The 12,973-nt window shown below is 38.8% G+C and overlaps 1 protein-coding gene across 1 annotated transcript in view; it reads right to left on the reverse strand.

The window, feature by feature from the left end:
- The window catches only part of LOC311291334 (uncharacterized protein), a 168,276-nt gene that overhangs the window by 15,997 nt on the left and 139,306 nt on the right, over positions 1–12,973 (reverse strand). Inside the window, exons 17-22 of the mRNA XM_084410298.1 lie at positions 12,021–12,194; positions 10,721–10,891; positions 3,142–3,315; positions 2,772–2,945; positions 2,196–2,369; positions 1,753–1,926 (exon numbers count right to left, since the gene is read on the reverse strand). Of these exons, the coding sequence (XP_084266424.1) occupies positions 1,753–1,926; positions 2,196–2,369; positions 2,772–2,945; positions 3,142–3,315; positions 10,721–10,891; positions 12,021–12,194 (1,041 nt within the window). The remainder of the gene's footprint in view (positions 1–1,752; positions 1,927–2,195; positions 2,370–2,771; positions 2,946–3,141; positions 3,316–10,720; positions 10,892–12,020; positions 12,195–12,973) is intronic.

Here is a 12,973-nt window from a genome sequence, read left to right on the forward strand (position 1 = left end):
CAGAGCAGCTGTTTGTTTCATTGGTGGGCGCACCAAAGGTCTCGCCGCCTCGATACACACCCTGTCCAGATGGATAGTGGACGCTATTGATGCTGCTTATGCGTCTAAAGACCTGCAATGCCCACTGGGCATTCGAGCGCACTCCACCAGAGGCATGGCCTCATCGTGGGCGTGGTCCAGCGGGATTTCATTCATGACATTTGTGCAGCGGCAGGCTGGGCCTCCCCCTCTACATTTGTTAGGTTTTACAACCTGGAAGTTCCCGCCTTGCAGGCGAAAGTGTTATCAGTCTAAGTCTCGCGTAGCCAGCCCACTGTCTGTGCGCGGGCTACGTTGTGTGATTTAGCTCTACTGGTTGAGCTGCACTACGTAGGGAAGTGTTAGTTCGGACCGGCTGTGCCGCTCCGTGCCCCCATAGTATGTGCTTGTGTACTGCGCAGGCCTTCTGTTGGCCGTCCGGCTCCGCTATCACCTTCCCCGGGGTCTCCCTGGGACTCATTCAGTGGATGCTGGGCACGCGCACGGCGTTGACAAGGGAGTTCCCGCAGCATAAGCTACTTACGCAATACGAGAGAACCTCTCGTAAGAGAACATACTCGGTTACTAAACGTAACCTCTGTTCTCTCTAGAGAGGGAACGAGTATTGCGTAACCCGCCGTGCTCGCGCCACAAATCTGCATGCTGCATGCTGCCGCACTGCGTTGACAAGATTATTAAAAATTAAGGATCATTTTTTGGCTTCAGTATCTCGAGAAAGGAGACTTTCCCGCAGCGTAAGCTACTTACGCAATACTCGTTCCCTCTCTAGAGAGAACAGAGGTTACGTTTAGTAACCGAGTACGATTTCTGCATGTACACAATCAATACATTGTATCAAATGCTGGAAATTAAACAATGACTAACTAGATAAAAACACATCAAAATGTGAGCAATAGGGAAAACCCAGAAAGTGCACTGCTATAAACAATGAAACATAAACCTTGCTGTCAATGTAGAAGATTTTATTATTTAGAAAATAAGTAATTTAGCTATATGTTTGTACACTATTATGTCCTTTCTGTGTGTGTGTCTTTGGGATTGACTTTGGAAGCCTGAATGGCCAGAATGTTGATGCAACAGAGAATTATATGTAATGCAACATGGTACAAAATATTTCTCAAAATATCTATAGAATGTATTACCATTTTTGGAGGGGATGTAGGAATATACTGTATGTGAGAAGCCACTGAGCTGGAGAGCCTTTCTGCAGGAGGCGTTCAGGCTTTGTTTGTGAAATAAAGTCTAATATCTAACATGGGCAGTCAAGGACTATGGGCAGTCAAGGACTAGTGGTTAGGGAGTTGGACTGGTAACCCAAAGGTTGCTGGTTCGATTCCAGAACCGGTGGGAAATGACTGAGGTGCCCTTGAGCAAGGCACCTAACCCCTAATCGCTCCCCGGGCGCCACACAAAGGCTGCCCGCTGCTCTGGGTGTGTGTATCCACGTTTGCAGTGTGTGTGTGTTAACTACTCACTACTCTGCTCCTAATGTGTGTGCATTAACTTGGATGGGTTAAATGCAGAGGTCAAATTCCAAGTATGGGTTACCATACTTGGCCGTCACGTGTCACTTTCACTTTCACTTTTCACTTTAATATTTCTGGCATCAAAGATCTCTGAGAAGTGATTTCCCAAAAAGATTGAAACCACAACATCTTCAAATAAATAAACTTCAGTCACACTGTAATTGCTGTACAGTATAATGATACTAACTGTAGTTTCTCCAGCTTGGATTGTGGGTTCATCAGTAGATCACTGAGGTTTTTCACTCCAGAGTCTCCTAGTTTATTCCAGCTCAGGTCCAGCTCTCTCAGGTGTGACCGGTTTGATTTCAGAGCTGAAGTCACATCAGAACAAACTTCATCTGTCATATCACAGCCTCTTAAACTACATTAGCAGAGAGAGAGCAGAAAATAAGACAGAAGAAAAGAAAACTCTTTATTCTGTAAAGTCACACCATCTTCATCATTAAATAAAGCAGAGGAAGAGAGATCTTCATCTTTATTTCCCCAGATCACAAAATACTAAGGTGAACATGTTTGCAGAAATATAATGTGAACTCAGACTCACTGTCAGATATTGAGTATAAGGTGTTTTAGTTTAAACTGTTGAAGTGATTTTAAGCATTTTGATTCTTGTATGTGAATGTGACTGACCTCAATCTCTCCAGTTTACAGTGTGGATCATTCAGTACGGCACATAAGTGCTTCACTCCTGTGTTTCCTAGTTTATTCACGCTCAGGTCCAGCTCTCTCAGGTGTGACGGGTTTGATTTCAGAGCTGAAGTCAGGATGAGACTCTGTTTCTCTGTAATACTGCATCCACTCAGACTGAAGACAGAGAAATAACAATAGTTCACATCTATGATGATCATCTTATTGAAGAGCTACAGCAGCATTTAGTTTCCAATAGTCTGTTCTGAAACCCAGTCACACTAGTTCTGTGTGCTGGAAGACACTGTTTCTTCTCTTTCATTTTTAATTATTTATTTGATGTCTCTCTTCTTTATTCTCTGTAGATAAGGCAGATTTCTACATGAACACAATCAGTACATTGTATCAAATGCTGGAAATTAAACAATTACTATCTAGATAAAAAAACACATAAAAATCTGAGCAATAGGAAAAACCCAGAAAGTGCACTGCTATAAACAATGAAACATAAGCCCTGCTGTCTTCAAATAAATAAACTTCAATCACACTGTAATTGCTGTACAGTATAATGATACTAACTGTAGTTTCTCCAGCTTGAATTGTGGGTTCATCAGTAGATCACTGAGGTTTTTCACTCCAGAGTCTCCTAGTTTATTCCCTCTCAGGTCCAGCTCTCTCAGGTGTGACGGGTTTGATTTCAGAGCTGAAGTCACATCAGAACAACCTTCATCTGTCAGATCACAGCCTCTTAAACTACATTAGCAGAGAGAGAGCAGAAAATAAGACAGAAGAAAATAAAACTCTTTATTCTGTAAAGTTAAATCATCTTCATCAGCAGAAATATAATGTGATATCAGATTCATTGTCAGATATTGAGCATAAAGTGTTTTAGTTTAAACTTTTTAAGTGATTTTAAGCATTTTGATTCTTGTATTTGAATGTGACTGACCTCAATCTCTCCAGTTTACAGTGTGAATCCTTCAGTACGGCACATAAGTGCTGCACTCCTGAGTTTCCTAGTTTATTCCCGCTCAGGTCCAGCTCTCTCAGGTGTGACGGGTTTGATTTCAGAGCTGAAGTCAGGATGAGACTCTGTTTCTCTGTAATACTGCAATCACTCAGACTGAAGACAGAAAGGGAAAAGAAAATGAATCAGATTTATGATCAACTAACGTGTTTAGCTTCATCCAGCAGACTTTTGCTGACAAATAAACAGGGATATCCAGGTTCAGTTAAAACACATTTTTTTGAGATGTGAACAGATATGTACAGGCTGCACATCACTGAAAATAATAAAAGCACTCATAAGTGCTCTATTTTTGTGTTTTTTGTGTTTTTCTGAGCAATTTGGTTCTTGCGGGCTGAAAAGTAAAGTGGAAGCGACGTCACGGTATCTGAGGTAGAAGCGTGTGATTGGCTGAATGTGAGGTAGAAGCGTGTGATTAGCTGAATGTGAGGTAGAAGCATGTGATTGGCTGAATGCGAGGTAGAAGCGTGCTGATACACAGAACACAATGATGTAGACGACAATTAAAAGAACAATGGACAAAAAAAGCAACTATGTCTTTATTATTTCTGTGTTAAACTGATGCGTATTGTTTGTTCAGACTCAGAGACTATAGTGCTCATAAATGTAATGAAAACATTATTAGATATTTTAAACATTCTTCCGCAATTCTCCCTCGTTCTTGTGAGTGTTATATAGGATTATATTTTTTAAATGCATCAAGGTGCCTTCAGATCCATTTATTTTCCCTCTGCAGTCATATTTTAATATTCATGTGTCTGTATAATGAGTGTGTTGCAGGTCTGTGTTTTGGTTGTTGTCTCCCCTTTTCCTGCCCTCTACACTCCCACTTTTCCACAGCTTTACACGCACATTTCCTCAGACTTTTCCAGCTTTGAGATGTGAACGAACAACTAAAACAGGGGTTTCATGACACTTTAAGGTTCTTTCGTGTCAATGTCACCTTTGGTTTGCTCACTGGGACAAATGTGGTTCATTGTGTTCAGGAGTTTCTTGTGTGCTTAATAGTGTCTGTGTGTATATTTAGCCCTCATGCAGGGCCGTATACACCATTGAGGTCCAGACCTTGGTAATTTTTCGGCGTGTATAGACCTTATGCGCCAGAGAAACAAGCGCGCAGCATCTTTAGAATATTGTCTTTGAACTTCTGTTTTTGCGGTCGCTCTGTATATTTCTATGGCATCGCTGTCGAGGAGGAATTAGCTGGAGAAGTGGATTTACTTATTGTAGAGTTAATGAAAGTTATCATGAGCATGTGTAACAGAGTTAGCATTTTATTCCGTTTTATTGTGAATTCCTCCTGAATTCAGCAGCGGTTGTTAATTTCATGTTGTAGTGGTGCCCTCATGTGGTTTGTTTGGGGACTGCAGACAAAATGTTCGGTAAGACAGGAGATGACGCAACACAGCAGTTGCACCAACTAAACAGCTGTTTTACAATAGAAGTTTAAAACAACTAACAGAAATAATGAGTTTGCGAAGACTGTATCAATCAAAGCTCAGCTTTGGGAAGGGAAGATATACAGGTGAAAATAAGGAGACTGAGAGAAGAAGAAAGAGAGAATGTGATGGAGATGAGAGAGGAAGAGCAGGTATTGCACACTGTGCCCAGGGTGAGATTTAACCCTCTGGGGTCTGGGGTGTTTTTGGGGTCCTTGAGATGTTCTGACATGCCCTGACATTTGTACTTTTTTCAGTTGCTTATAAACATATTAATGGCAAAGGTGTAAATTCACTCTATATAGCACAAACAGAACTACCATAATATGTGAGCCACATGTATGTACATGTTTTCATTTTTGAGAGAATAATGTTTATGCATGGTTATCGAAAAAACTAAAAATGAAAGTTTCTGAAATAAGGCCACAAAACACATACTAAATATGTGGCAATAAGACTTTTGACTAATGGATGTCGTCGCCTAGAGTTTTTTCTTCAAAATGATGTGAAAATCATCCTGCCTAATCATTCACATAAAACTATACATTGATTTTAGTTTTGTGAAACACTTTTAGTTTGGAAAACCAATATGCGGATGGGGCGTAAACGCTCCAACAGCATCATGCATATTTAGTAGTTCACACCTGGTGAGACAATGCCCCTGCATACTTAATGAGCCATTCATTCAGGTGTGTCACCTATAGCTAACTTAAATATACAAGCTTCATAAAAATGATCATTCTATGAGAAAATTTCAGATGGCATTTAGAGGCTTTTGCATCTGAACTCTTCATATATACACACACACACATATATATATATGCATGCACATACATACTTTATAATCTTTTCAAAACTAGTCAACGTCTTTCAAAACTAAAGTATAAATTTTATCATACGTATTTCAAAGTAAAGGATTCATTAGTTAGTTGATGACTTTATTTTTGACAAAACACATACAGTATATATTCCTCATCTCAGTATAGCAATAGAGTTTGCTAAAAGCTGTTCATTCAATACAGCAGTATTTGAAAAACAGATTTTCCTATTCAATTTTGCATGGAAACGCTTCCAAGACGCTTGCGTGTCGCGTGAAAAATAGGCGTCAGTTCTATTTCTAGCATGCACACGTTTTCCATGCGGCTCGTGCCGCGCCTGAGACGCGCGTCTCACACAGGCAGTGTGCAAACTCTAAACTGTTAACATGGGAGCCGAAATAAAAGGGAGTTAACATGGGAAATAACATGGGAGTCGCTTACGCCACGCATCCAGTGTGTCACCGGCCTTATCCAGCGGATGTGGGCGTTTCACAGGCTTGTATGGATCGCCTCACATTTGCGTTTGTATAGCGCGGTCTCCGTAGGCGGAGTCACATTAAAACTTAATTAGCTGAGATGAGAACGACTGACATCTCTCTCTTTACATACATATTATATAAACTGTGAATATTTGTTTTTTATAAAAAATACTTCATTTAAAAGAAGAGAATTCAAGCTTCATGCCTGTGTGACTATATGCCTGTTTGACTGAGTATTCGCTGAGTTACAGTTCATTTTCGGACGCGTTTCAGAATTGACTTCACTGACAGAGAGTAGGCAGAACTCGCATCATGTTTATTTTTCTTTATTTGGCGAAAAGCACAACACTTTGTTTTTATTATGAGCATACACAAAAAAAAAAATACAGACTAAACAGGATCGATTGATGTATAACACAAGCATATAAGATAAAAATTAATATATTTTTTTTATTTATTTTTTGCACTCATACGGAAAAAAACGAGCCTATCGCGCCGGCGCGATAGCCGACCCCAGGGGGTTAACATTATTACAAAGGATTTATATTTAACACAGATAAATGTTCTTCGCTATTACAGCGGAAACTATAAGCTCAATTTAACAGCACAAGCACCTATTAAATATATTTCCATAATAGTATTATTGTATAAATATATATTTGTATACCTCGAATGTGTTTGAATATTTCCCCAGTATCAGCACTGGGACTTTTCACTGTATTACTCCACTTGTCCGTGTTTGAGCAACTTGCATCATTAAGCCAGAAGGGGGCGACACGTGACTGTCTTTATGAGTGAGCAATTGAACCATTAGTTTTTAACAATTGCTAAAACACTAAAACCCATTGGCTGAACAAAGTTCTCAGTTGCCTGAACTCATTTAGCTAACTGTGCAGTCTGTTGTCAATACCTTAAACCATTTCACATGGTAAAACACAATTTGCAGATCTCACTTAGACTTTTCAGCAAAACTCTAAACACATTCTCATTCTCAAAACACATCCTGCACTCTAATGCACACGTCATCAATACTGGTAAACACAAGTGGCAACAATCAAATACAAATAGAGAACACACGTCATTGATTGAACACAACCACTCAAAATTGATTTAACCTGTTTCAAATGATGCCCAAAGACAAGAAGAAGCACACTGATCACGTTTACTACTTTGATTTTTGTATGCTGTAGTACAGTGCAGTGTAGGCTGTATACTGTACAATGAACAAACTGTATGGCCCTGAACATTGTGCTTTCCATTTGTTAACAGCACTGACTGCTCAATAGATTTTGACTGCTTGCAGGTTCATATCAACAAAGAACAAGAATCACAGTATCACAGAGACAAAGGACAAGTTTGTGAGATGCAGGGTACAGTACTGTAAGAATAGGGGTACAAGGAGGAGGAAGAACAAAAAAAATTGCAAAGAGCAAAGCAGAGTAGTCATTTCTGATCAGTTTTGAGCTACTATGATAGAACATCATCAAAAGACAATGAGGGACAAATATGAAATTTGTTTTGAGATTAAAAATGTACTTCTCCCTGAGAACTTTATGTTTTGAACAATGTGTTTTCTATTTTTTGGTGTATTGTTTACTGACTGCTTGATAGTGTATATAATTTTTATCACTTTGTTTATGATTTGAGAGCAGTGTTTGATTTTGAACACAGGTAAAACTGTTTTGAGGCGAAAGTTTCATTTTGCAAGAGGAGTCAGAGGTTTTGTAAATAGTGCTTGAAGACGAGGTTTTGTGTTTAATGTTTTTAATGTTTTCAGAAAATGGAGCAAGGTATCAGAAACTGTGTTTTAGCAATTGAGAAAAACTGTAATTGAACTGATTAGCACATTGATTAATTCAGGAAAGAAACAAGTTGCTGAAACTGATCTTTGATGCTCATACATATTGCTCATTTCACAAATTTCTGCATTTCAATTTTGTATTGTGGATCATTCATTGCAACATTTAACCTGATTCTCATGTTTAAGAATCTGTTTTCTGCTTGATAAATAATTTATGCTACTGCCCACTGACATGCTTTTAAAGCTATTGATATCCAATTTTTTTGTCCTTCAAACACCTTAAATTGCACATGTGTAGATCAGGAAAATCTAAATTCCCCCTGAACCTGAAAGTAAAATCTATCAAATGCAATTAACTAATCAATCTAATATGATTAAATATCAAGTGTCTGTATAATATGTGCTCTTTTATCAATTTTCAGTGCTTGTTTTGTTTATTTTATGGATGGCTCAGCTAAACAGGCCAATAAGAAACTACTATTATTCCTTTTAAATATACTAATGTCTAATGAAAACGTCTACAAATGTATAAAACTGATCAGAGATCAGGTTAACCCTCATGTGGTGTTCGGGTCATTTTGACCCGGAGAGAATTTTCTTTTACCCCAAAATTCTAGTTAATGTTATCGCTTTGGACTGAAACTTAGTGACTTTATTCACAGATGGTATAACTACTTCTCAAATGTTTTTTGACAATTTTCTTACTTTTTTAGGGGGGGGGTTTGTCACCTTGTTACACTTGTGGTCTTCCCGGTCAAAAATGACCGGACTACAAAAAATAGCTTATAAATCACTTGTTATACTATATTATCACCCAATATTGGATTCAATCTTTTTGTCAACTTGTTCTCTTTCAATTAGGACTGGTTTTATATTTCTATTTGCATCTGATTAATCGTAGGCCTCATTTATTTGAGAGTAGGCATCTCATTTTTTGAGTAAAATTTTTTTTTTTTTTTTATAATTTTGGACATTTTAAATAAAATCTGAAGAAAATTGGCACTGTTGATCACACTAGTCTACTTTAATATTTCACCAGGAATTTTGTTTTGAAAAACTTTTATTTTGTACAAAATGGCACATTGTCACACTTGTGGTCTTCCCGGTCAAAAATGACCGGCCTACAAAAAATTGCTTATAAATCACTCTTTATGCAATATTATCACCCAATATTGGATTCAATCTTTTTGTCCACTTGTTCTCTTTCAATTAGGACTGGTTTTAAATTTATGTCAGCAGCCATATCACCCTGTAGCCCAAGACTGGTTGCCCACTGAAGCTAAGCAGGGCTGAGCCTGGTTAGTACCTGGATGGGAGACCTCCTGGGAAAAGTAGGTTGCTGCTGGAAGAGGTGTTAGCGAGGCCAGCAGGGGGTGCTCACCCTGTGGTCTGTGTGGGTCCTAATGCCCCAGTATAGTGACGGGGACACTATACTGCCAAAAGAGCACCGTCCTTCGGATGAGACGTAAAACCGAGGTCCTGACTCTCTGTGGTCATTAAAAATCCCAGGATGTCCTTCGAAAAAGAGTAGGGGTGTAACCCTGGCATCCTGGCCAAATTTGCCCCTTGGCCTCTGTCCATCATGGCCTCCTAATCATCCCCATACACTGATTGGCTTCATCACTGTCTCCTCTCCACCAGTAAGCTAGTGTGTGGTGGGCGTTCTGGCGCAATATGGCTGCCGTCGCATCATCCAAGTGGATGCTGCATATTGGTGGTGGTTGAGGAGATTCCCCCCTTCCATATGTAAAGCGCTTTGAGGTCTCAGAAAAAGCGCTATATAAATGTAACGAATTATTATTATTATCTATAAGCTATTTTTTATAGTCCGGTCATTTTTGACTGGGAAGATCCCGGGGGTTATAGGGTTTTGAACACCACACAAGGGTTAAACCCACAGACACTTGTTCAATCTCAGTAACTCTGCATGATTCATGGGTTCACAGAGATCATCGCCCCCCTGTGGAGAACCATTGACATTTCCAAACATTACGAGTTATGAAGTAACGAAGCCTCGTTTACTGAAATCATGTGACTTTGGCAGTTTGATACACACTCCGAACCACTGATTCGAAACAAAAGATTCGTAAAGGTTTTGTAGCTTCATGAAGCATGTTTCGAAAGCGCCCATCACTAGCGTTCACTGGATCTTATTACAGGTAGATACTGATCACAAACTTTTAAAATGCACTTGTTCAATTTTTCAACAAAGTTACAGTATATGCTGCACCAAAATTAGACATTTTACATTTTGGGAAATACAAACATTGAATTGAAAGCAGTTATGAACATTTCTGATTCTGATGTCACAAAAAACATTGTTCTGCCTCTACAGAAACTGAAATAATTATTGACCCATGATCAAACTGGCTGTCTTAACCAAATTTTTAAAACTTGATATCACATTTTAATTGTGTGTTTTTAATTTGCTGTTTAATTTTATTACTTTAAATTGTTGTGGCACATGTGCGACCAGTAAATTGCAGTCGCTACCCCAGAACTGCGGGGAACACGAAGTTTGCAGACAGTGCAGGCACTTCGCAGTTTAAACACAATACGCTAGTTAGACACAATCTCAGCCTCAAGAATAGAGTATGCCGTGACATGTTAATAAATCAAAACAAAACGATAGCGGAAAAAATCTGCGCTACTCATTTCTGCTTCACGGACTGTTTAATAGTTCGAACCAATAATAGACAGCGCAGAGCTTCTCTCGCCAGTTGTGGGCGGATCTCGATCTCGATCACGCAAAAGATCCAGTGAAGAAATCCATTGAGTTTGCGACAGAATTAATAACATCGCTGCGAGATCCAGTGAGAATCATTCAGATTTGACGCAGAATTCTCTGTTATAAACCATAGAACTTAGTGCTTCTGCCCAGGGGCTACAGCGCTCCTAATAAAAAAAGTTAGTCTGGAGCCCTGAAAAGTAAAGTAATATTATAAATAAATGAGCAATACTCACGTCAGTGTGTTGAGTTGACAGTGTTTATCCTGCAGTAGAGCAGCGATCTGATTCACTCCTGTGTCTCCTAGTTCATGTTCACTCAGATTCAGCTCTTTCTGGAGAAACGGGTTTTTACCCACAACTCTATTCACATACTGACAGGCTTCCTCTGCAGCAGGACTCAAAAACCTGCAGAAGAGTCAATTCAGTTCTCAACTAAAGGTCTGTTGCATTACAAAAAAGATTGATACGATACATTTTATTTTTCTTTGAACATTAAAAATACACAAATAAATATACATTTAAAAGAAACTAGAGCGACACTCAGTCCTAAAGCAAACTCATAAGAACAGAAACGTCTCACAGAGCAGAAGGGCAAAAGCTCACTAGATCATGGTTTTCAGTATGAACACAGAGTGTGAAATTAAGATCTTTCTGGCTTCAAGCAGGACAAGTGAGAAACGTCAGCACAGAGAAAACTGGCTTGTGAAACTGCATGTTTGTGAACATCTAGAGACTCATAGACCTGCTGTAGAGAGATGCAGTGAATCTGGGCTTGATGGAAAACAATTGTGTTCAGAAAACTATTTCACTAAAAGGTTATCTAGAATTTTGCTGAGAAGTGTGCACAAAAATAAAATTGTGCATTTCAATTATCAAGGTATACTCCAGAATAGCAGGCCATATACTGACCCATAATGTCTATTTGACCTTAAAGGGTTAGTTCACCCAAAAATGAAAATTCTGTCAGTAATTACTCACCCTCATGTTGTTCCAACCCCGTAAGACCTTCGTTCATCTTCGGAACACAAATTAAGATATTTTTGATTAAATCTGAGAGCTGGCTCACTCCTCCATAGGCTTCTAAAGACGTTATAACTTGCTGGCCCAGAAAATGCATTAAATACATCGTTAATATAGTCCAAGTGACTACAGTGGCTCAATCTTAAGTTTATAAAGCGACGAGAATACTTTTTGTGCGCAAAAACAAACAAAAATAACGACTTTATTCCACTATTCATATTCTTAATTTGTGTTCCGAAGATGAACGAAGGTCTTACGGGGTTGGAACAACATGAGGGTGAGTAATTACTGACAGAATTTTCATTTTTGGGTGAACTAACCCTTTAAGCTCGTATCACAACTAAACTGTGTTGACGTTTATCATCTTCATGACAGAACCTGCAGCATCTGATCTGATCTTGATCATTTTGATGCAACAAATTGTCAAGCTAATTGTATAGTTAAAATAATACATTATTTATGAATATTTAGCCTCCATATAACTAATTTAGTTAATTATTTGATCCCGTCTCACCTCAGTGTCTTCAGTTGACAGTCTGGATCCTGTAGTAAATCATTGAGATGCTTCATTCCTGATTGTCCAGGATCATTTCCTGTGAGATCCAGCTCTATCAGGTGTGAAGGGTTTGATCTCAGAGCTGAAGCCAGAGCTTTATAACCTTCTTCTGTCACACTGCAGTTAGAGAGTCTAGAACAGGATTGAAATCATTCAGCTGATTAATCAGTTAAACCTGAACAATATAAATCCTTAAACTTGAATTTTATTTTGTTCTTTGTACAAATGCATTGAAAGTTAGTTGAGAAAACTGACAACTGAACATGGAGGCAAAAACAAAAGGCACAGAAATCTTTAATATGTTAGACATCAACATCACTTTCGAGATTACAATTATCTAAAACTGTGTAAGCCCGTTTATCGGTCCAAATGGGGGTTTCCGCCAGAACGGGTGAAGGTCTCTGCGTGTTACTGTCTTTCTGCATGGCAAAGTAATTTAATTCCATTTAAGCTTTAATCTGACTCCATTTTATATCTGATTCCATTTTATATCTGACTCCATTTTATATCTAACTCCATTTTATCACGACCTCGAATTTAAGTTAGATTGCCAATTGGTTATTTGTCAATTATATAATAGTTTAGCAATACATTTGATTGTTCTATTTAACTCTTAATTATATTTTACCCATTCATATAGGCCTTATTCGCAAACACCGGAAGTAGCTAACCTCAACAACCATATTGTTGACATGACATCTGTCCTGCTCCTAGCCGCACGCAGATTTGAGTTGAGGGGAGCAGTAGCCTAATGGCTTCATCTCGTCGGTATCAAGAGAAGATAAGCTTGATTGGTGTGGACCCATATCAAATAGACCCAATAGCCTTAAGTAAAGATCCATCCTTATTGCCAGCCGTAACTTATCCGGATATTTATCAGAGCTGCCAACTCTCACGCATTCACCGTGAGA

Source organism: Rutilus rutilus (assembly GCF_951802725.1).
Source record: "Rutilus rutilus genome assembly, chromosome: 6".
Taxonomy (NCBI): domain Eukaryota; kingdom Metazoa; phylum Chordata; class Actinopteri; order Cypriniformes; family Leuciscidae; genus Rutilus; species Rutilus rutilus.